Source organism: Lycorma delicatula, chromosome 7 (genome assembly GCF_047948215.1).
Source record: "Lycorma delicatula isolate Av1 chromosome 7, ASM4794821v1, whole genome shotgun sequence".
Taxonomy (NCBI): domain Eukaryota; kingdom Metazoa; phylum Arthropoda; class Insecta; order Hemiptera; family Fulgoridae; genus Lycorma; species Lycorma delicatula.
This window is the reverse complement of record NC_134461.1, coordinates 50,945,286-50,970,709: the sequence shown is the minus strand read 5'-3', so window position 1 is coordinate 50,970,709 and position 25,424 is coordinate 50,945,286. Positions and strand designations below refer to the sequence as shown.

General features: G+C 30.8%; 2 protein-coding genes across 8 annotated transcripts in view; both read right to left on the bottom strand.

Moving 5' to 3' along the window:
- LOC142327273 (uncharacterized) overlaps window positions 1–20,890 on the bottom strand; it is a 164,918-nt gene extending 144,028 nt beyond the window's left edge. Inside the window, exon 1 of the mRNA XM_075370165.1 lies at window positions 20,487–20,890. Coding sequence (XP_075226280.1) covers window positions 20,487–20,653 — 167 coding nt within the window. The 5' untranslated portion in view covers window positions 20,654–20,890. The remainder of the gene's footprint in view (window positions 1–20,486) is intronic.
- Window positions 1–25,424, bottom strand: part of LOC142327275 (uncharacterized) — a 66,897-nt gene that overhangs the window by 20,889 nt on the left and 20,584 nt on the right. Inside the window, exon 2 of one of the 7 annotated variants that reach the window (XM_075370169.1) lies at window positions 21,538–21,727. The exons of the other annotated variants lie outside the window; for them this stretch is intronic. The gene's annotated coding sequence lies outside the window, so the exon portion shown is untranslated. The remainder of the gene's footprint in view (window positions 1–21,537; window positions 21,728–25,424) is intronic. 7 annotated transcript variants of the gene reach the window in all.

Sequence of the window (25,424 nt, the reverse complement as noted above, 5' to 3'; positions counted from 1 at the left end):
TCCATTACAGATCATCCGTTCTTCCTTAAGTAGCCTTTAACGACAAAGACAGCGGGGAAATAAACTGTAAATTTGGTACAGAGATACTGCGGAATTTTAGTCCATACTGATCAAAATTTTATAAATACATTCATATAAAATCTTATATAAAAGAAATATTATTCTAATAGCAGAAGTATTTGATATCAAAGATTTTGGAGGATTAATGTGTCCTAACCAGTACCATTGTTCTGTGTCAGTTCGCAATACTCCCAACGTCCGAAGGAGAAGACACCCACCTTGTGACGATTCCGGTCGCCACACCACTCCGCACCGTTCATAGCCCTGATGGACTTTAACAGAGGTTGTCGTTTTGACCCTCTAACTGATTACATCTTACAGTCATCAGTCAGACCTCAGTTGGGATGCCACCGATGTAAATGCCTCGGTAGACATTTACATCAGTGAATTTTTAACTCTGCCTTTGCCTTCACTGTAGGCTTCTTTTGGATGTCTTCTCTCTTCTGTTCAATATGGTTTCCCTCTGAACTAGCTAATAGTTCGCGGAAGCACGAATTCCGCGCCTAGTTCACATTTTATCTGACTATAAGTGACTGTAAATGACTCACTTCGGAATTGAATGAGTTTAAATCAGCACTAAAGCATATCACAGAATGTGTTCATCGCAGCAACAGTAATTTTTACCTAATTCCCTTAGTTGATTGCAAATGATCAAGTTTAAATCCTATAAATTTATTGCAACTACTACGGACTCAGGTCTGGTCCACCAGAGAGTCAAGGACAGATCCCACCCCTGCTCCCACACCCACTCCTGCTCCCACTCGGCTCCATCACAAAGTCCCGCGAGACATTCACTTTATCACATTCAAAGACCACTCTCGGCAAGACAGTGCTGTACCTCACTAATTCACAATACTTCTTCTTTTTCCTGTTTAGCCTTCATAATGAGGATGATATGTATGAGTTTAAATGAAATGTAGTCTTGTACAGACCCAGTTCGACCATTCCTGAGATGTGTGGTTAATTGAAACTCAACCACCAAAGAACACCGGTATCCACGATCTAGTATTCAAATCCGTATAAAAGTAACTAGGACTTGAACGCTGGAACGCCTTTACTAGGTCTTGAACGCTGGAACTCTCGATTTCCAAATCAGCTGATTTGGGAAGACGCGTTCACCACTAGACCAGCCCGGTGGGTTAATTCGCAATACTGCTAAACCGGTGTAAAATTGCCTCATTTAAACTATTCACAATTTTTAAATAATATTTCTGCTCAGCCGAAATGAAATAAATATTTCAGATAAAAAAAGGGTCAAATATTTTATTGATTTTATAGCGTTAACATCAATTCTGCTAAAGTTGTGAATTAAAGATATACGTACATTAAAGAAAAAAAAAGATTAATCCTTTTACTTTATTATTATATTTCTGTCACGGTGGCAATAGAAATGTTATGAATTTTTCGTCACCAAAGGTCGTCGTCATTATTTTATATAAATTTTATAAACCCAGATCATCAACACCTTCACAGCAGTTATCTTGCAGTTTTTGTGACTTTGACATCTATAATATAGGAGAATAATTACGTTGCCATTGATGGTCGCGTATACTCATTTTGAAAAATTAAAATAAATTAATACAATTTGTACGCAACGATATATTTCAGCAGTGAATGTTGAATTAAACTTTCTTTGAGTTGATTAAACTAAGCTTGAGGTCAACCAACATGAGCAAAACAATTATGATCTATTCAAATTTCAAGATGTTCTACTTTTTATAAGTTATAAGCATTTAGAATGTTAAAAACCCAATAATTTTCAAGTCTGGTTCCCAGTGGAGAAAAAAATTAATTCGAATAAACCAACTGATATGCCAAGTAATAAAAAAAGGATTCCTTTTATGAATATTTAAAACGACGTCGTTCTGTTTGGCCACGCGATGATGTAGGGGATATAATTGTCATAAAAGTTGCCGAAATAATATTTATACAAAAAGACATGCCAAATAAGAAACTACTGACCAATTTATATCTTTTACATCTTCGGACTCCTTTGGGAATTGACATTATAAAGTTTATTTAAAGGAATGCAATTGTGACTCACTGAAAAAAACATTTGCTAGCTCTGTAACAGAGGTCTGTTGATAGAGATTTCTGAAGAAAGGTGGCATAAGAAGTTACTGAGTTAATACCTTGGCAGAATTCCCTTTAGTCTATCCCAAAGATATTATTTCATGTATAAAATACCCGTCAAAACCCTGGTGACAAACTTATCAATATTCTGACTGTTATATTGTCATATAGCTTGTCCATCCTTCCAGAATGGATTAAGGTAGATGAACTGAAGTCATAACATTCTTCCTGAATCTCAGACGTTGTTTCGACCCCCTGATCTCCCGATAAGGAGATACAAACGGTATCTGTAATAGCACAAATTTGACCGAATATCAACTAAAAATGGATTAAGGTTGGTGGGCTGGAGTCAGAAAGCAGGTTTCTCTTTAATATAAAAAAATGCGTGTCCTAAAAGGATTGTTTACCACCATTGAGCTACTCTCTGTATGAAGAAATACTACTGCTCCCTTTTAAAGGAATTTTTTTATGAGAATAATGGGCGTAATAGCGCAAATTAAGGAGTTGCAATTAAAATATATGAAAACTGTTAATGTAATTAGAATTAAATGGATTGTGGATGTTGGTTATCGGATGGATGCAGACCGAACATGTATATTACGTAACACAGCAGTAGTGAGTTAACGTTAGGATTACGCGAGCATGTCTCTTCTCTGTTCTACCATCTGTTTCGAGGATTTACGATTCCGTCCAGAAATTCTTCATTTTTCTTTCGATTGGTACCTTCAGTCTTTAACCGTAAATGAAGTTTGTTTGTAGCATTTGCCCTGTAAATATCAGTAAAAATCATCTTCTTTCTTCCCTGGACGGAGCGAGAAATCATTCCAATATCCGTTCAGATAATTATCATGTATCAAGTAATTATAAAATTATTACTGATATTTTTAAGTGAATAAAAACTCAAAGTAATAGATACAACAGTAAAAATAACATAGTGTAACTAAGCGCAACTTTTTATTCGATTTTATTTTGGCGATTAAGCAGGTATTTTCGCTGCTACTTACCCCGTGAACTGCTATTGATAATGACACAGCTAATATGCTTTCTTATAACACACGCAGCTAGTACCGGTGGTAAACAAGGTTAGGTATTATTAGTAGGGCTAAATACCCACCGGCTTGGTCTAGTGGTGAACGCATCTTCCCAAATCAGCTAATTTGGTAGTCGAGAGTTCCAGCGTTCAAGTCTTACTAAGGTCAGTTATTTTTACATGGATTTGACTACTTTATCGTGAATACCGGTGTTCTTTGGTGGTTGGGTTTCAATTAACGACACATCTCAGGAATGGTCGAACTGAGACTGTTCAAGAACTACACTTCATTTACACTCATACATATCATCCTCTGAAGTATTATCTGAAAGGTTATTACCGGAGAATAAACAGGAAAAAGAAAAGAAAGTAGGGCTGAATACCGTTTGCATTTCGGTAGGTTTGGTATACTGATAACTGCCTCCAAATCCAGCGAGCCTCCTTCAGTGGAAGGAGAAAACAAAAAGCAATTTCAACCCTCAATCTCACTATTACATCGGTCATAGTTTCTTGTTGTTCTTGAAAATTACTTTTCATTTTGTGTTGTGATAAAATCTTAATGTTAAATGACCAAAATCTGTATATTTTATAAAATATAAATATATTTTTTTCTATGCATTGGAAGTAAAAACGTTTAATACAATTAAAATTGAATAAACGTTTAAAGCAATTAGAGTAGTACGAAGTATTTATCAGATATTCTTTTACAAACAGATTATGCAATATAAATAAAAATCATGCATAATTTTGCCTGAATAATTTTTTAAACACCAATTTTTTACGTTTACATCAATTATATAGAAACTGTACGTAAGAAAAAAAACATACAATTCTGATTAAAATCGTAAAATAATCGGATAAAACGATAATGAAGACACGTTTAAAATTCTGTAACTAGAACACAGATCAAATGAAGGACATCTTATCCAGGATACGATATCTTGGTCAAATGGACACAGCAAATATAGCAGCATTGTTTCTGCAAAAGTTTCGATACTGAATTAGAAAGTGATCCGATTGAAATAAATCATTCGCAACATTCTTATTCCTTATATATAAGACATCCACTAATAGTAGTACAAGGTTTTAAATTGGATTTTATTTCTCTGATCTTTATTTTTTTTTTATTTCAAGTCAAAATATATTTTATGGTAGATGATTAGTGAACTGCAGTTTTAGAAAATTACATTTTACACATTAAACTGAAATACGGAAAACATTTAACTAAGGTATATTTCTTTAACTCTGAAATATATGGACTTATTTTTAATTAGATTAATGAAAAATTCGTAGATAATAAAAACTGTTATAAAAAGGAAAAAGAAAAAAATTGAAATTACAAAAAAAAATATTTAAATAACCGTAAATTAATATTTCCTTATGTTACCGTGACCAGAATTCCCGGGAAACTTTCCCCAAAAAATCTGATGTGGACACTACATGACTTCCTTGTACGCCTATTAAATTACATATATTTTTTTATATATTTATTTTTTATTTTCATTTTTTTGTTATTATTGAATTATTATTTATTGTAAATTTTTTTCAATCGGAGGTTCATAATTATTAATTAATATATTTAAATTAAAAAAAGGTTAAAAAAAGAAAGGAAATGAAGTCGGATTCGAACCGATGTACCTTCCCCTTGTATTTATTCGGCTATAACTCTGAAATCAATGAAAGTATTTACCACTTATGATATATCATTGAAAAGCTCCCAATGAGGACTTGTTACTGCAGTTAAGAAAAAGTTGAAAAGCCAAATTTTTTGGATTTTGGGCTCTTTTGGACGCTTTTGGTCCAGTAGATTGCAATCAAATAGGGTGGTGCACAACTAGATGTTACAAGAGTCCTAAATCCAAAATTTCAACATTCTACGGCTAATCGTTTGTGAGTTATGCGAGATACATACGTACGCACGTACAGACGTCACGCGGAAACTAGTAAAAATGGATTCAGGGATAGGCAAAATGAATATTTCCGTTGAAATTTGAAAACCGAAATTTTTCGTGATGTAATCAAGGTTTCCTACAAAAGTTACGTAAAATAATGCTGCTAGAGCAAATAACATTTTTTGAGATGAATGAATCAGGGTTATATTTGAAATTTGAAAAAATACTTCACGCACTATTTTTTTTTTTTTTTTTTTTTTTATTGTTCTTTTTACTGGCATTTGAATAATTTTTTTTGACTGAGATGCAATTCTCCATTCCTTACTCTTTTGTGAAAATGTTTACTGAATGCTAAATCCTTAATAATTGTTTTATAGATTCCAATTTTTGTTTTGTTTTTAGCATTTTTACTCTCTATAAATCTTTGTATGCTAACTTTGTGTTATATGGCCACTAGCCCAGTTCGTCTCTTTTCAAGATTCTGGCACTATTTTGATATTTTCTCCTGTTATCTTATGTTAAAAGCTTATATTTTTTCGAAAAAAATATTTAATCTATTGTCTTTTAAATATACTTTTTCATTAATCTCAGGTAGTTGACTGAATCGCGTAAATTTGTTGAATATATTTTAAAAGGAAATCACAGAAGCTCAAACAATTTTTCTCGCATCAAATAAAACATTGAGTGTATTGCAATTTTCGGTTTGGTTTTTGTAATTTGTGCATCAGAGATCATTAAAATTTGTATATCAGCAATGTTTCAATCGCTATCAATAAGAATAATCAGACAGAGAACTAGCTAATAGTTCGCGGAAGCACGAATTCCGCGCCTAGTTCACATTTTATCTGACTATAAGTGACTGTAAATGACTCACTTCGGAATTGAATGAGTTTAAATCAGCACTAAAGCATATCACAGAATGTGTTCATCGCAGCAACAGTAATTTTTACCTAATTCCCTTAGTTGATTGCAAATGATCAAGTTTAAATCCTATAAATTTATTGCAACTACTACGGACTCAGGTCTGGTCCACCAGAGAGTCAAGGACAGATCCCACCCCTGCTCCCACACCCACTCCTGCTCCCACTCGGCTCCATCACAAAGTCCCGCGAGACATTCACTTTATCACATTCAAAGACCACTCTCGGCAAGACAGTGCTGTACCTCACTAATTCACAATACTTCTTCTTTTTCCTGTTTAGCCTTCATAATGAGGATGATATGTATGAGTTTAAATGAAATGTAGTCTTGTACAGACCCAGTTCGACCATTCCTGAGATGTGTGGTTAATTGAAACTCAACCACCAAAGAACACCGGTATCCACGATCTAGTATTCAAATCCGTATAAAAGTAACTAGGACTTGAACGCTGGAACGCCTTTACTAGGTCTTGAACGCTGGAACTCTCGATTTCCAAATCAGCTGATTTGGGAAGACGCGTTCACCACTAGACCAGCCCGGTGGGTTAATTCGCAATACTGCTAAACCGGTGTAAAATTGCCTCATTTAAACTATTCACAATTTTTAAATAATATTTCTGCTCAGCCGAAATGAAATAAATATTTCAGATAAAAAAAGGGTCAAATATTTTATTGATTTTATAGCGTTAACATCAATTCTGCTAAAGTTGTGAATTAAAGATATACGTACATTAAAGAAAAAAAAAGATTAATCCTTTTACTTTATTATTATATTTCTGTCACGGTGGCAATAGAAATGTTATGAATTTTTCGTCACCAAAGGTCGTCGTCATTATTTTATATAAATTTTATAAACCCAGATCATCAACACCTTCACAGCAGTTATCTTGCAGTTTTTGTGACTTTGACATCTATAATATAGGAGAATAATTACGTTGCCATTGATGGTCGCGTATACTCATTTTGAAAAATTAAAATAAATTAATACAATTTGTACGCAACGATATATTTCAGCAGTGAATGTTGAATTAAACTTTCTTTGAGTTGATTAAACTAAGCTTGAGGTCAACCAACATGAGCAAAACAATTATGATCTATTCAAATTTCAAGATGTTCTACTTTTTATAAGTTATAAGCATTTAGAATGTTAAAAACCCAATAATTTTCAAGTCTGGTTCCCAGTGGAGAAAAAAATTAATTCGAATAAACCAACTGATATGCCAAGTAATAAAAAAAGGATTCCTTTTATGAATATTTAAAACGACGTCGTTCTGTTTGGCCACGCGATGATGTAGGGGATATAATTGTCATAAAAGTTGCCGAAATAATATTTATACAAAAAGACATGCCAAATAAGAAACTACTGACCAATTTATATCTTTTACATCTTCGGACTCCTTTGGGAATTGACATTATAAAGTTTATTTAAAGGAATGCAATTGTGACTCACTGAAAAAAACATTTGCTAGCTCTGTAACAGAGGTCTGTTGATAGAGATTTCTGAAGAAAGGTGGCATAAGAAGTTACTGAGTTAATACCTTGGCAGAATTCCCTTTAGTCTATCCCAAAGATATTATTTCATGTATAAAATACCCGTCAAAACCCTGGTGACAAACTTATCAATATTCTGACTGTTATATTGTCATATAGCTTGTCCATCCTTCCAGAATGGATTAAGGTAGATGAACTGAAGTCATAACATTCTTCCTGAATCTCAGACGTTGTTTCGACCCCCTGATCTCCCGATAAGGAGATACAAACGGTATCTGTAATAGCACAAATTTGACCGAATATCAACTAAAAATGGATTAAGGTTGGTGGGCTGGAGTCAGAAAGCAGGTTTCTCTTTAATATAAAAAAATGCGTGTCCTAAAAGGATTGTTTACCACCATTGAGCTACTCTCTGTATGAAGAAATACTACTGCTCCCTTTTAAAGGAATTTTTTTATGAGAATAATGGGCGTAATAGCGCAAATTAAGGAGTTGCAATTAAAATATATGAAAACTGTTAATGTAATTAGAATTAAATGGATTGTGGATGTTGGTTATCGGATGGATGCAGACCGAACATGTATATTACGTAACACAGCAGTAGTGAGTTAACGTTAGGATTACGCGAGCATGTCTCTTCTCTGTTCTACCATCTGTTTCGAGGATTTACGATTCCGTCCAGAAATTCTTCATTTTTCTTTCGATTGGTACCTTCAGTCTTTAACCGTAAATGAAGTTTGTTTGTAGCATTTGCCCTGTAAATATCAGTAAAAATCATCTTCTTTCTTCCCTGGACGGAGCGAGAAATCATTCCAATATCCGTTCAGATAATTATCATGTATCAAGTAATTATAAAATTATTACTGATATTTTTAAGTGAATAAAAACTCAAAGTAATAGATACAACAGTAAAAATAACATAGTGTAACTAAGCGCAACTTTTTATTCGATTTTATTTTGGCGATTAAGCAGGTATTTTCGCTGCTACTTACCCCGTGAACTGCTATTGATAATGACACAGCTAATATGCTTTCTTATAACACACGCAGCTAGTACCGGTGGTAAACAAGGTTAGGTATTATTAGTAGGGCTAAATACCCACCGGCTTGGTCTAGTGGTGAACGCATCTTCCCAAATCAGCTAATTTGGTAGTCGAGAGTTCCAGCGTTCAAGTCTTACTAAGGTCAGTTATTTTTACATGGATTTGACTACTTTATCGTGAATACCGGTGTTCTTTGGTGGTTGGGTTTCAATTAACGACACATCTCAGGAATGGTCGAACTGAGACTGTTCAAGAACTACACTTCATTTACACTCATACATATCATCCTCTGAAGTATTATCTGAAAGGTTATTACCGGAGAATAAACAGGAAAAAGAAAAGAAAGTAGGGCTGAATACCGTTTGCATTTCGGTAGGTTTGGTATACTGATAACTGCCTCCAAATCCAGCGAGCCTCCTTCAGTGGAAGGAGAAAACAAAAAGCAATTTCAACCCTCAATCTCACTATTACATCGGTCATAGTTTCTTGTTGTTCTTGAAAATTACTTTTCATTTTGTGTTGTGATAAAATCTTAATGTTAAATGACCAAAATCTGTATATTTTATAAAATATAAATATATTTTTTTCTATGCATTGGAAGTAAAAACGTTTAATACAATTAAAATTGAATAAACGTTTAAAGCAATTAGAGTAGTACGAAGTATTTATCAGATATTCTTTTACAAACAGATTATGCAATATAAATAAAAATCATGCATAATTTTGCCTGAATAATTTTTTAAACACCAATTTTTTACGTTTACATCAATTATATAGAAACTGTACGTAAGAAAAAAAACATACAATTCTGATTAAAATCGTAAAATAATCGGATAAAACGATAATGAAGACACGTTTAAAATTCTGTAACTAGAACACAGATCAAATGAAGGACATCTTATCCAGGATACGATATCTTGGTCAAATGGACACAGCAAATATAGCAGCATTGTTTCTGCAAAAGTTTCGATACTGAATTAGAAAGTGATCCGATTGAAATAAATCATTCGCAACATTCTTATTCCTTATATATAAGACATCCACTAATAGTAGTACAAGGTTTTAAATTGGATTTTATTTCTCTGATCTTTATTTTTTTTTTATTTCAAGTCAAAATATATTTTATGGTAGATGATTAGTGAACTGCAGTTTTAGAAAATTACATTTTACACATTAAACTGAAATACGGAAAACATTTAACTAAGGTATATTTCTTTAACTCTGAAATATATGGACTTATTTTTAATTAGATTAATGAAAAATTCGTAGATAATAAAAACTGTTATAAAAAGGAAAAAGAAAAAAATTGAAATTACAAAAAAAAATATTTAAATAACCGTAAATTAATATTTCCTTATGTTACCGTGACCAGAATTCCCGGGAAACTTTCCCCAAAAAATCTGATGTGGACACTACATGACTTCCTTGTACGCCTATTAAATTACATATATTTTTTTATATATTTATTTTTTATTTTCATTTTTTTGTTATTATTGAATTATTATTTATTGTAAATTTTTTTCAATCGGAGGTTCATAATTATTAATTAATATATTTAAATTAAAAAAAGGTTAAAAAAAGAAAGGAAATGAAGTCGGATTCGAACCGATGTACCTTCCCCTTGTATTTATTCGGCTATAACTCTGAAATCAATGAAAGTATTTACCACTTATGATATATCATTGAAAAGCTCCCAATGAGGACTTGTTACTGCAGTTAAGAAAAAGTTGAAAAGCCAAATTTTTTGGATTTTGGGCTCTTTTGGACGCTTTTGGTCCAGTAGATTGCAATCAAATAGGGTGGTGCACAACTAGATGTTACAAGAGTCCTAAATCCAAAATTTCAACATTCTACGGCTAATCGTTTGTGAGTTATGCGAGATACATACGTACGCACGTACAGACGTCACGCGGAAACTAGTAAAAATGGATTCAGGGATAGGCAAAATGAATATTTCCGTTGAAATTTGAAAACCGAAATTTTTCGTGATGTAATCAAGGTTTCCTACAAAAGTTACGTAAAATAATGCTGCTAGAGCAAATAACATTTTTTGAGATGAATGAATCAGGGTTATATTTGAAATTTGAAAAAATACTTCACGCACTATTTTTTTTTTTTTTTTTTTTTTTATTGTTCTTTTTACTGGCATTTGAATAATTTTTTTTGACTGAGATGCAATTCTCCATTCCTTACTCTTTTGTGAAAATGTTTACTGAATGCTAAATCCTTAATAATTGTTTTATAGATTCCAATTTTTGTTTTGTTTTTAGCATTTTTACTCTCTATAAATCTTTGTATGCTAACTTTGTGTTATATGGCCACTAGCCCAGTTCGTCTCTTTTCAAGATTCTGGCACTATTTTGATATTTTCTCCTGTTATCTTATGTTAAAAGCTTATATTTTTTCGAAAAAAATATTTAATCTATTGTCTTTTAAATATACTTTTTCATTAATCTCAGGTAGTTGACTGAATCGCGTAAATTTGTTGAATATATTTTAAAAGGAAATCACAGAAGCTCAAACAATTTTTCTCGCATCAAATAAAACATTGAGTGTATTGCAATTTTCGGTTTGGTTTTTGTAATTTGTGCATCAGAGATCATTAAAATTTGTATATCAGCAATGTTTCAATCGCTATCAATAAGAATAATCAGACAGCTAAAATTCTTGTAAATATAAAAATAAAAGAGATAAAAGCTTAGCTAAAATTTAACTCGCTCAAGCATTCCTTATATACTGTGGGAATGCTTACCGCTAAATAAGCAGTCGTGGTAAATTAAAAGTAATTAAAAATCTAAAATAAATGAAACATTTTCTTCATTAAATTTATTTTATTTTAAAATCAATTTTTAAGTAATTAAGAAAAGAAAGTTCAAAAAGTCGTTCAGTAAGATAAAATTTCACATATTATTACGCTTTATCCGTGTAAGATTATATAAGATTTTAAAATTCTTATCTTTTACTACATAAGATATCCTTAAATTAAATATTTTTACCAAAGCAACGGAGGTTTTTGGCCGACCTAAATTTTAATCAACAAAATTAAATATAAAATAATTTTATATTTAAAAATTTTCACAAATTTGAAAATATAAAAAATGTCTAATAAAATCTCACTGAATGGAAAAACACGTCTAAATTTTACAATAGGTTATTTATATCTACAACATTTTGTAACTATTTTTATTTGCAAATACAGTATTTGCAAAAAAAAAAATACTTCAAAATAAACAGAAAACCAAATTAAAATTCAGCAATAAACTTACCCAACCTTAAGGAATAAAATTTGGGGGTGATTCCGTTACTTGATAAATATTAAATAAAGTACAAAGATATTTCAACATTTAAGAATTCCCTCCAAAAATATTAAGTCAATATACATATATGGATTTAAAAAAACCCATATATCTTATTAATGTATACCAGGTTACACAGTAACAGTACAGCGATATGATGTCAACTGTACTATGCAGGGATACCAAGGTATCTGTGCGCAGTCTGGCGTGTAATTGTAAATGTACCGGTAAAAGTGTATTTTTGAACAGACTCAAGCCGACCACTCTAGAGACGTATGGTTAATTGAAGCCCAACCACCAAAGAAACCCGGTATCCACAGTCTAGCATTCGTAAAAATCTTACCTTAGGATGGATTGTAAAGCTTAATTATTTGTTGGTTTTATTTAATCGATTGATTTTGATTACCGATATTATTTCTAGGATTCGTCGGCCTGTAATTGGGTAACTGATAAGTGTGATTTTTCATTTTTAACGGGGTTCAAGTTGTCAGTCTGTAACTGCTTATTTTAGGAACAAACTTCTATCACAAATATGAGTCCACTACTCGTTATACTGGAGGGTAGTAACGAAGATACGCATAAAACAAACAAAAAAATGCATATACTCCCTTCATCAATGTTCTCTAACGTAATTTATTTATTAGCTCTTTTTTACACTTACATATGATGATAAGAACTTATTCACGAAAAAATTAATTTTATATTAGAAAAAAAGCCTAACATACCAGATAAAATTAAGATGTTTATAAATTTTATGAAAAAGTAATTTGCAAGCAGTCTGTTTCAGATGATGATAACGTTCAAAAAAGCGATTAACAGTTTCTTAAAATTAATAACGGTTTCAAATTTTTAATTATTAAATAAAAACTGTTCTACTTTGATAAGTATAAATGTTATAATAAAAATAATTATCAGCAGATACTACAATACAATATTTAACTGGTCAGTAACACGCTAAAATTCCGTATGGAAGGCCGGTACTAAAAGAATGCGGTTATTTCCCAGTGATAATCATATAATAAGATTCCCGTTCTTGAGGAAGTTCCTGGTCACGGAGTGTCTAGAGGCCGAGCCGAGGTACAAGTTACCAAAAAGGATTGGACTACGAAGAAGAATATAAAAGTAGTTCGTCCGCGTCTACCTGACAGGTCTTCTACAGTCATGACTTTTACGGTCGTACAGTACAACTATACCGTTCATTTTCTATTTATCTTCCTAAACAATTTTTCTTCTCTCAAATGAAGAAAAAAAAAACAAAAATATTAATTCTAATATTGAAATAGTTGTTAGAAAATCATTGAACTTTATAATTAATTAGAGAAAAAATAAAAATTTATAATTACATTACATTCATTTAGTCTTTATTTTTCATTTACTTAAATTTCAATTATGATTTTTAGGCCATTTAATAAAGGTAATTGAAAATTTTAGTACGTAATGATCATTAAGGGTATAGATGTAATCCCATTCATCCAAAATGATTTCTTAGCATAAAAGTTACGTATAAAATATATGCGGTTTTAAGTATCCAAACAATAATTTTAATAAAGTATCAAACTTTTTCACATATTACATAAATTGATAAAGAAAAAAAATTAAAGGTAAAAGAATTAAGAGAAATCGGAGAAAAAAATTGTTACGGAAAATTCTTCCTAAAGAAAAAATTATGTTAATAATCATGTTAAAAGGGAGCTAGGAAAATTTTCCTAAAAATTTGTTGCATACTTGAAATTACCTCCAAATTTTTATATATATATGATTTTGCGTCCTGAGAGATAATAAAAGTATCTACTAAAATTTTGTTTAAAAATATTTTTTCTTCCTCTTTATATTTATTATCTTCTCATAATCTTTTTATTCTTTCTTTGATTTTAACATTTTCTTTCTCTTTATATTTATCATCATATCTTTTTATTTTTTATTCTTCCCTTGTTCTTAACATTTTCTTCCCCTTCATATTCATCTTCTTGTCGTTTTTTGAGATATATTTCTTCACGTTATCTTTCTTCTTCCTGTATGATTGTTTCTTTTTCATTTTTCATTATTCACCGAATAATCCCAGTAATAAAAACTGAATATTTTACACCATAAGGTCGAAATTAACATTTGTAATCAGTGTACATGAGTTTACTAAACAGAATAGTTTAAGTACTACTAACCTTTATTTATACGACACACAAGAAATCTAAAACGTTCGTTAATCAGCAACTCACGAAGATATGAATAATACTGATTTTGTAATACGAGTAATAAAGGGCCTTTTACTCTATCCTAATATTTCATGTAAGATTGTTGAATTAATAATTGTATATGTATTTGGTGTTAATAAAAACTAATATTTAAGCAATTGCGTAACTGGCCACTTTATTAAAGAATTGGAGGATCGTATCTCACTTTCAAAAAAAAAAAGAAAAAGAAATTGTTCCTACAGATACGAGTGGTATGTAACCACTGTATACGTGATGACGTCTGTCTATTTTACTTAATAGTTTTAGATTATTAATCTAGATTAATAATTATTTTAGATTAATTGACTTTAAAACAATAAAATCCACCGTTATGTATAACGGTGGAGACATTCCTCATGACAGGACGTTAAGTCGACACAATTTTAAACAAATGACGACCACTAATATAAATTTTACACACTTTATATAATAATTCTATTTATCACGACAAAGTTTTAGTTTTTTTAAGAATAATATAAAAAACGTTACGTTCCTGAAGATAGAATTCGTTCCCGAAAGCGCTTGAACACATAAAAAGATTTGTTGGTAAGTCTGTTTTATATTTTAATTAATTATTGTATAATCATACCAACGGGCCATGTTTGATAAAATTATTATCATGAAAATTTGAATTTTCCTAACATTGATATATATGTACAAAAAGTAATGTAAACGTATATGTATAACTATATAAACTTATGTATAAACTATATAAACGTATATGTATATGTATTTGTAAAACTCGTATACATTACAAGGGGGAGACTGAAACATTTTTCTTTATTGATATAAATCAATTTACGCTTGTTTATGCACCTTCAATTGTTTACTTCTAACTTTCAAACTGGATACTGCGTGAAAAATTATTTAATTTTGATTGCCAAAGGAAAGTTAGTTTTCATTTATCAACGCAAAATCTATTTATGAGTTTTAGGTTCTATTATTGTTGTAATAATAGAATCAAACAAAGAGAGTTTCATATATCAGTCTCCTAAGATGAAATATATTTTATATCAGAGGAAACTTTTTTATAAATGTCTTTTTCTCATCCCAAGTTATATGAATTCGGTGTTAATCATCGTTAATTCCTTTTACAAAATTCTTTCCTAATAGTTTTATTACTTGTTCAAACCTTTTCAGTAGGTCTTTTGCTAACTTATCTTTCCTTTTTAGCTTCTTGACTTTTCCTCTTTCTTTCTTTTTCCCGCTACTTCCAAATGTTGTGATCAACATCCTATGCTCCACATGATCGAAAAAATTTAGACTACAATCCTACGGTTTTTGTCTACAAAAATCATTTTGATTGTTCGTTTGATTTTTTTATTTTTATTATGTTTCTTCTCGTTACTTAATTTATCCGCTTTAGAATTCTTATTTATATCACATAGGTTTCTCCATTTACGTTGTTTTAAAGATAAATATTATTAAATAATTACTTATTTATGTACATTAACTTACAGCTAGTTGTTTTTGTGTAAGCTCTTTTCGATCCGATAAAAAATGCTGAAAAATCTCTTTAATCTCTACACTCGTTAACAATTATAGGTGACTTTACAAGAAAAAAATCATTCGGTGGCATAACCATTATTAAGTAATAACCATTTTTAACCAGATTTGTAAGGAAAGTAAGCTGTGAAATTGTTTCTCATTGTTAGAAATGACAAATTCACTATGTTTACCACAAGGCTGTAAAGTGAAAATCATTAATTATTATTTCAGAAAGTAACTCTGACTAGTATTTATTGAATCTCGGAAAGTTTTAACATACTCTGTTTACTCTCAGCATTTAGCACGAAAGTATAAAAATCCTTTGTTGCATAAATACGAAGATATAAAAAATTCTAGTTTAACTGGATAATAATATTATAACTAATGTAGTAATATTTTACTTAATTTTTTTTGTCCTTTATATATTACGTAACAAGAGTCAATTAATTATAAATATATATATACATATGATATTCTTGTGTAAAATACTATGTAAATTATAATTATGTTAATAAAATTAAAAACCATTTAAAATACTATGTAAATTATAATTATGTTAATAAAATTAAAAACCATTTAACTATTTATAGGTGTTATGCGAAGGTAATAATAATAATAATAATAATAATAATAATAATAATAAGTAGATATTAAGAAATATTATATATAAAATACAATAGGTTAATTATCAATTTTTAAGTTTTTTCTCATTAAATATTAATAAAACTGAAATAAGAAAACATTCTTCAACTGTGTATAACTGCGCAGTACGAGCAGATTAGTAAATAAAAGCTGTTGTTGTCAATGACATAAATTATAAGTTATCATAAAAAAGCAGAACATAAGCACGCTTTAGAATGGCAACATAAAAAAAAAATCATTCTTAATGTATAAAAACTAGCAAATTGAATTTCTGTTAAAAAATTGAATAAATAATAATAATAATAATTTAAAATAATAAAACAACCTTCACAAGATAATTTTAATAACTGTAATATTTTATTTATATTAATTTGTATGACCCTTGGCAAGAATTATACTAGATGATAATGTCATCTAGAGTGGACTTTTGTTGTTTAATCGGATTTATAGAAAAAAACAGTTTATGAAATAAACTATTATCAATGCAGGTTCAAGATTTTTCCCAAATTTTCAAACTTATTAAAAGGAAGTCTACCATGTTTTGGAAATAATTTATATTATTATTTAAAATAATTTTTTTTCCTGTTTAGGATGATATGTATGAGTGTAGTTGTAATCTTAAACAGTCCCAGGTCTGAGATATGTGGTTAATTTAAACTCAACCAGCAAAGAACACCGGTATCTGCGATCTAGTATTCAAATCCGTATAAAAGTAACTGCTTTTACTAGGATTTGAACGTTGCAACTCTCGACTTCGAAATCAGCTGATTTGCGAAGACGCGTTCACCACTAGACCAACCCGGTGGGTTATGTATAAAAATTTAGAAATGCTTAAATATACATTTATAAATTATTGAAAATAATCATTGTTTTTAAATGTTTAATTTTATGATTTAATCAAAATTTTTATTTTATAACTTCTATCCTGTTAAAATTAATTAATCAAGAAGGAAAAATAATTTGGAAACTGATTCTAGTGCTTGAAATAAGAAAAAAATTCATACAAACGTATGTACAAAAAGGTTTTGTTATCTGTTAAGGCTTGCAAAACATTCTGTCCGGATTTTAGTTCTGGTGAAACGAGGTCACACTGAAATTTTTAAGGTAATATATAAGGGCAAACTTGATAATTTCTTATGGTTTTTTATTTGAAAAATCGAATAAAATATGTCCTATAACTGCATGTTTCGTAGATTTCATGATATCCAACGTAAAACAGAAAGATTCGTTAACAAAAAACACGTTTTTTAGGTTTGAAGTACAATAACTTTGTGAAATTACTAATAAATGCGTAATTTTTAATATAAAAACTTTTAGAGGATTTAATTATGAGAAAATTTATATAGTAGTATATGAAAAACCAAAAATTTAATCAACTTTTATTATTAAAAACAAAATTTAACATCACTATTATGAATTAGTAAAAATTAAAAGCAGCTGATTTTAGTAATTTAGATTTTGAAAAATTAAAATGATTTTAATTTACTTAAATAATTACTCAATGTGGGGTACTGTATTAATTTACAATAATGTTCGAAAATTCCACCACTGACTCGATGCACACTGAAACTTCTTTCCTTATATTTTCTATCGCCAACCTAATATCTTCGCGTTCCTTGATGAGGGCAGCAGCATTGAAAATGTGAGCGATCAATTCACCACGTATATCTACATTTTGTTTATATACCTCGCATTTCATCCATTCCCATAAACAGAGATCTAAGGGAGTAATGTCCTGTGTTTTAGGTGGCCAATTTTCTACGTATCTAAGAATTATCTGACCTTATTCGTGAAATGTGTTGGTGCTCCATTAAGCTGATAATACATTTCAATTCGTTTCGCCAATGAGAAATTTTCAGGCATTGAAGATCTGTATCAAATTTGATTCAACTACAGCGTGTGGGTTTTCTTCCGACCATCGTTGTGTATTCCGTGTGTTGTTTATGTCATTAAAGGTAAAAGTAGCTTCATCCGAATATAGCATGAACGGTATAAAGTGGGAATTAGTGTTAACTCATTGTCAAAACTGTAGTCGTCTGGCTTGGGAACCAAGTTGAAGTGTTGAATTTTCTGAATATAAGGACGCAGTTTGTGAGCATATAATGTCCTCCATACTGTACTTTGTGGAATGTTGAGCTGTGTAGAAATTCTTCACGTGTTCATTGCAGGAATAATCTGTAACATCTGAAGAATGTTTTCTCTTTCATCAATACGTACCGGTTGACGTTCAAATGAAACATGAGCGCTAGGAAGTGTATCATTTTCACAAAAATTATTAAAAATTTTACAAAATACTTTAAGGAACTGCTCGTCTGGGATACCTACGTAGATATTCTTCCTCCGCAGCTGGAGCACTTATATCGCAAAAGTCGTACATAAAAATCATATCAACATATTCTGCACGAGTGAAGAGACGCTACATTTTTCAAAATAAAGACTTCAGAACGGGGTTTCATTTTTTTAAATTCAAACTGATTGGAAAATCGCAGGTATAATTTAAAGTAAAAAAAAAACACAAAAACATTGTATAACTTGATTTTTAAACATAATTAAACACAATCAAAATCAAATAAACCGCCTAACGTTTATTGTTAACATTTAAGTATAATTTTATGACAACAATGAATAGTATTCAAATGAATTTCGAAGCATACGGTTAGTGTTGCCAACCTAATTTTTCAAAAGTGTAAATTTATTGTGTTAAAAACTGTTATTGTAAAACTAATTTATTGTATTGTTTTTGGTTTTTAGAAATTCTTAACACTTTTCATAACACTGTTAAGTTTTGTTTGTAATAATAAAAAAAAACTGATTATTATTTTTCATAGACTTTATTATATCAATTTCCTCATAATTAAATTCTCGGCAAGTTTTTATAATAACATTTACGAATTTATTAATCATTTAACAAAGTTACTGAAGTACTTCAAACCTAAAAAAATAAACAGGTTTTTCGTCATCAAATGTTTCTGTTCTACGTTGGATATCACAAAAACTACATGAGATACAGTTCTAGGATTAGTTTTGTTCGATTCTTCAGGTCAAAAACCAAAAGAAATGATAAGTTTATCCCTTATGTAACGCCTTAAAAATTTCAGTATGTCTTCATTTCACCAGGGGAACTGAAATCCGGGCGAAATATTTCGCTAGCCGTAACTGGATGACAAAGATTTTTCAGACAATTGTCTATGTGAAAGTTTTCCTAATTTTAAGTTCTAGAATCAGTTGTTAAATTATTTCCCCTTCCTCTTGAATCACTCTGCAAAATTTGCTTACTCTAATGAAGATTCATTTTTCAAATTAAATCAAGTAGTTAAATTAAAAAAAGGTAGTTTTAAAACAATTTTTTTAAAATTACCTGATTTTTTATGGCTAAAATGCTGACCCGTACACCAATTGTATGGTAATATTGATTATACTGGATATTTAAATATAAACAGTCAATTTACTTTTAATTATACTATCTATATAATGTATAATTTAATTAATATAACTAATATATATTATTAATAGACAATCAATCTTCTGAGTAGAAAAATGGGAACCCAACCGGTAATGCTTCCCGAAAAAGTTTAAGAAGCTGTTTAAAAATGAAGGGCAATAATAAACCTAGATTTTTTCAACAACATTATTGCCAGCTTTATAACATGATGATCAATTAAATGGAAGCAAAGAATATATTAACTAGCTGCTTATTAATTAAAACAGTTGGCGAAAACATCAACACACAATCGTTGAAATGGTGCGAATTTGTGCGCTAGAGATCACTATTCTGTGACGGAATATTTATTTGTATTTTCCTATTTACGGACTCCAAAGTTATAGAAGATTTAATATGTATTTAAAATAATTTTGTTCTAGCTTTTTTTTAAATTAATAAGCAATAGCTCGAAAAATTACTTATAAATTACCTAACATTCAACTAAATCAACTGGTAAATGATTTCAAAATTATTATTAAAGAAATTTTTGCATACTTCGATTGAAAGTACTTAGAACCTTTGCCAGTCAGCTGTTACTTATTTTGTGATGTCGCAGAACTTTGAACCAAATCCAGTTTAGGATTTCTAATCTTCTCACTAATGAATTTGTTAGGGACTAAATTAACGGTACTACATCGGTTTTATCGGCTATAAACAGGAGAATACCGACTAATAGAATATAATTGGAATAGTTCGTTACCTTATGGTATAAATTTGTATAATTTTAAAAGAAAAATAAATAAGTTTTGTTGAAAAATTTATCACGATACAATATGAGTATGAAACAACTAAAATGTTAGGTATATACATATTTTTTATATATCAAATAACAGAAATTTTTACCTTTTTGAAGAAGAATCGACACCAAATCTATTAAACAGGTAAGAACCAGAATTTGATACGTTAGTGTTAGTGTAAACAGTAGAAACACTAGTATCAGAAGAATCAGAGGATGTTGATGAAGACGAAGAAGAAGAAGAAATGCTATCAAGTTGGGGCACGTGGTTCATTTCGTAGCACCACCATCACATTTAAAATTTAGTTAAGAAAAAATCAATATAAAAACAAATTACCGAACATTAACACAAACACATGTTCCACAAAAAAGGTTTATGTAAATACATAAAAGAAAGTTTATATTGTCAATCTACTAATACAAGTACGTTTAGTTAAATGCATGATAGTATGTGTCCACAAATCTAAACCGACTGGACACAAAGAACAACAGTCGACTAGAATACAGCGCAATGCCCGATGTCACAAGTATCAAGAATACTACAAATGGATTGTCGTTGAATACCTGTCTTTTACACACACAAACACACGTGCGTACAAACAGATTAACCATCTCACTCGCACAGTCGATTCTTTCAAGAAAGCCACTAGTGACGTGTTTCATCATGATGTTTTAAACAAACCGATTCTTTCCCACACAATATTGCACGCATGTGCGAGTAAGTGCAAGCGCACGTGTGTAAATGTGTTTGTGTATTTTGTATGTAACATGCAGTCGGTACATGGTTTACTGACCATAAAGACAACCTACATTCACTACTGATGCAATATTATATATGTGCAGAACATTAAGTACAACTAGCGTAAAATTCCGATTAAAAACCTACAAATAATACGTGTATATTGTATTATAAAATTAGATGAATCTCTCGAAAGAAAGCTTTTACTGATCAAAATTTTGAAAGAAGATTTCTTTTAAGAAACACGAAATTTGTTCTTGTTTTTAACGTATGACCTCCAGTGATAAATGAGAAAAAATCTTTCCATTAATGGGAAACGAAGCTTCGCTAAAAAATACTTTTAAAAGTTCTTATTGTTACAAAAATACGTATATTTAAAATTAAAAATACATGACCTTTTTACTATACTGTTTCCTTACCTGGTATTTTATCATGAATTAGAAGGCCTAACTTTAATAAATAGACATTTCAGCTATTACGAATATTGTAATCTACCTTTCAGGTAGATCTAAGAGTACAGGTAGTTCACCAAATAGTCCGCGGTCAGGATCTATATAGACCTGGCATCCTCATTCTGGATTTAACTGGTCCAATCTATACCCACAGGACCTAAAATGGAGAATAATTGATCACGGTAAAGTGATGAGTTAAGAAAGGAAGATCTACCCACTAAATAACAACAGAGCAAGACTAAAAAATTTATCCTGATGATAACTCAAGGTAATATGCACCAATATTGGCAATAATCCCTCGGGAGATTGGAAATTTTTACACAGATGGAACAACACGTTAGTAATATACGATTTTTGCGTTAACCAACTAATATAATCTTTCAACAAAAATTGCTTTTCCTCTGAAGTAATCATTTGAAAATGGAATTATATTTTAAATGAATTTCCCATATATCTAACTGTACGGCAGATGTAATTATTTGCTTCATAAATAAAAATTTCAGCTAGATTCTTATTAGAGATTATCCTCTACCAGTAAATCTTGAAATATCTCTCTCTTTCTCTTTCTCTCTATGTAATGTTATTCCCTGCACCTATTTCATGGTTTTAAAATTGCAACGTTTGCAACGCCATGGAAACAAGAGGCACCAGTCAGTTTTTTCTTGACAGGAATGATATAATATCCAATATATAACTAGTTCTTAGAGTGAACAATATGCTAATATGCAGTATACATATTAGCTCAATGAAGAATGCACTGGAAAATTATTTTTAGTCTCCCCACTAAGCCTGGAATCGGATGCTGATTATTGTTTGGAATAATGCTGTTTTAGAAAATGACTTTTGATTTACGTTGTGAAACTTACTAACGATATGGTACATAACGTAGAATATATTTTTCTTAACATATATATATATATATATATAATTTTGAAATAAAATTTTAGAAAAGCTTAACTAAAAAGAGATCTTAATTATTATTTCTTTTTTCACCCATTATAACTAAGGGCCTGTTAAATTAAACATTTGCATAAAGTCAGGAATTTGCCTTTTTGATGAAAAAAAAAATTGTAGAGTAATTGTGTAAAGATATCAAATTACATTTTTGTAATTTAATAAATATAACCGTATAGAAAGTAGTCAATTAATATTACTGACCTTTAGTTGATAATGGTTAAGACTGGCTATCTAAGAATAAACGATTCAGTGTATACTGAAAGTTTAAATAATTCAAAAAGTAAATTAAAAAAATAGTAACATATTAAAAAGTAAGCAAACCTAGAAACGAAACACAAGTATGATATATATGTACATACAATTTTTTTGCAAGAAGGGATGAAATAGGAGTGATCGGAGAAAGATATTTTGGAAAGCAAAGACATAAATCTTCATAAATCTGGAGAAGGAATTTGACAAGGTGGAATGGGATAAATTGCTGAGAATCTTAAAGGAAAAAGGAATCACTTGGAAGGAAAGGAGATTAATAAGAAATCTTGTCACGGAAGGTAAAAATAAAGATTGGGAATGAGTTATCAGAGGAAAGCAGATTTGGGAGAGAGGTGCGGCAGGGATGTTGCATGTCACCGACTCTATTCAACTGTTACCTGGAATTGATAATTGAAAAGAGTCCAAGTGGTAATAAGGGTGTAACTACTGGAGGAGGGAGGATAGAGTGAATTAGGTTCGCTGATAACATGGCAGTGTTGGCAGAGAGTGAGTACATGATGAATCAAATGTTGAGAAGAATAAATCAAACCTGCGAGAAGTATGAGATGAAGATAAACATAAAGAAGAGAAGAAGCAAGATAATTAGCAAATCAACCAAAAGGACATCAATTCTGATTCAGAAAACTCAACTTCAACTTGCTTCAACTCAAACTTCACTTCACTTCCTTCAAGTACCTTTCTTTCTTTCTTTTTCCTGTTTAGCCTCCGGTAACTAAGGTTTAGATAATACTTCGGAGGATGAATGAGGATGATATGTATGAGTGTGAATGAAGTGTAGTCTTGTACATTCTCAGTTTGACCATACCTGCGATGTGTGGTTAATCGAAACTCAACCACCAAAGAACACCGGTATCAACGATCTAGTATTGAAGTCCGTGTAAAAATAGCTGGCTTTACTAGGAGTTGAACGCTGGAACTCTCGACTTCCAAATCAGCTGATTTGGGAAGACGCGTTCACCACTAGACCAACCCGGTGGGTATCCTTCAAGTACCTGGGGTGCATCATTAAGATATGAAGTGTGATCAGGAAGTTAAAGTACCAATTGCTAGGGCAAAGGAAGCATTCAGCGAAATGAGGAGAGTGCTATCTAGCAAACTAGAAATACGACTAAAGAAAAACTTGTTAAATGTATTGTGTGGCCCTTTATGAGGCAGAGACATGGACTGTTAGGAAGGGTGAGAAGAGAAGATTGGAGGCCTTTGAAGTGTGGGTTTGGAGGAGGATGGAAAAGATCAGCTGGATGGAGAGAGTTCGGATTGAGGAGGTGCTTCGTAGAGGGGGGAGAAGAGAGTGTGATTATCGAAATAATAAAAAGAAAATGCAGTTGGTTGGGACACTGGCTGAGACGTGACTGCCAGATGGTAACGGCGTTGGATTGATTTGTAATGGGGAGGAAAACCAAAGGTCGGAAACGAATGAAGCTGGTAGATAGTATAAAAAAGGAAGAAAGTTACTATAAAACAGATGGCACAGAATCGAGCAGAATGGAGGGAGGCCATGTGAAAACCTACCTTTGGGCAGAACACTTATTATTATTTGCAAGAAAATATAAATGTATACAACATATATTTTTATATTAATAAATTGTTTAGTCTTGTCAATCGGCAATGAAAATTTTGTACAGTTATTTATTTTTTTAATGACAAACCCAAAGCAAATTTATTTAAATTTACTTTTTCAAATTTTACATTAGAAATATCATAACGTTGTCAATCATTTTTGCTGCAGGAATTCTGAATCAGAAATTTCATTGAAGATGGCTGCAAAAAGTAACTTGAAAGGTTATAAAGTGGGTTTTTCATAATTAAATAAATTTGATTCGATTTTTCATTAATTCAATAAATAAAAAAGGGGTACAAAATGAAAGTTCAATTGTACTCTATGAACACATATATATATTTTTTTTCACCCTGCCACCCAAGGCTGGACCCGAATTTAAGCATTATACAGCCCTGGGGAGGGTGCCATTGCCTCTTAACTACCCAGGCGGCTACACCAGGCTATACGGTTCCCAGCAGCACCGCCCGTGCGGTCGGGGCTTGGTCCTTACTTCTATAAACATGAGGAAAGATTGCACTTGGGCACGTACATCAACAATCATAGCGAATGAGGAATTAACTTTTTGATATATTTAAAGTTGACTTTAAAAAATGTTATGTCTTCTAATTTAAGAAATGATTTTAGTATAAAATTTTACTATTTTAAGAAATCCAAGAGAAAGGGGCAAAGAGAGTTGTAAATTATTGGAGTGACGAAGAGGAGTAAGGAAAGATAATGTTTGTATCATTAAAAAACACAATGATTTAATTAATTAACAATTTTATTACTATTATTATCTTTATTTTGGTTTTAAACTACATGAGAGAAAAAAGGACATTAAAAAGGACATTGAATTCACACTGAAATCTATTGAAGAGGGAGGACTAGGTTGAAACTAATTCTTTTGACTGAACAAGGTAGAATGGTAGGTAGGTAGATGCTGCCAATTCAATGAATTGTTTTCCCTGATGAAATATGATGAAATTGACTAACGATGTACGATTCAGTAAAAAAAACTCTAACCTAAAAAGCTGTCGTACATCAATTTTTTTTCATTAATGATAATATTGGAAAAAAGATTCAATAG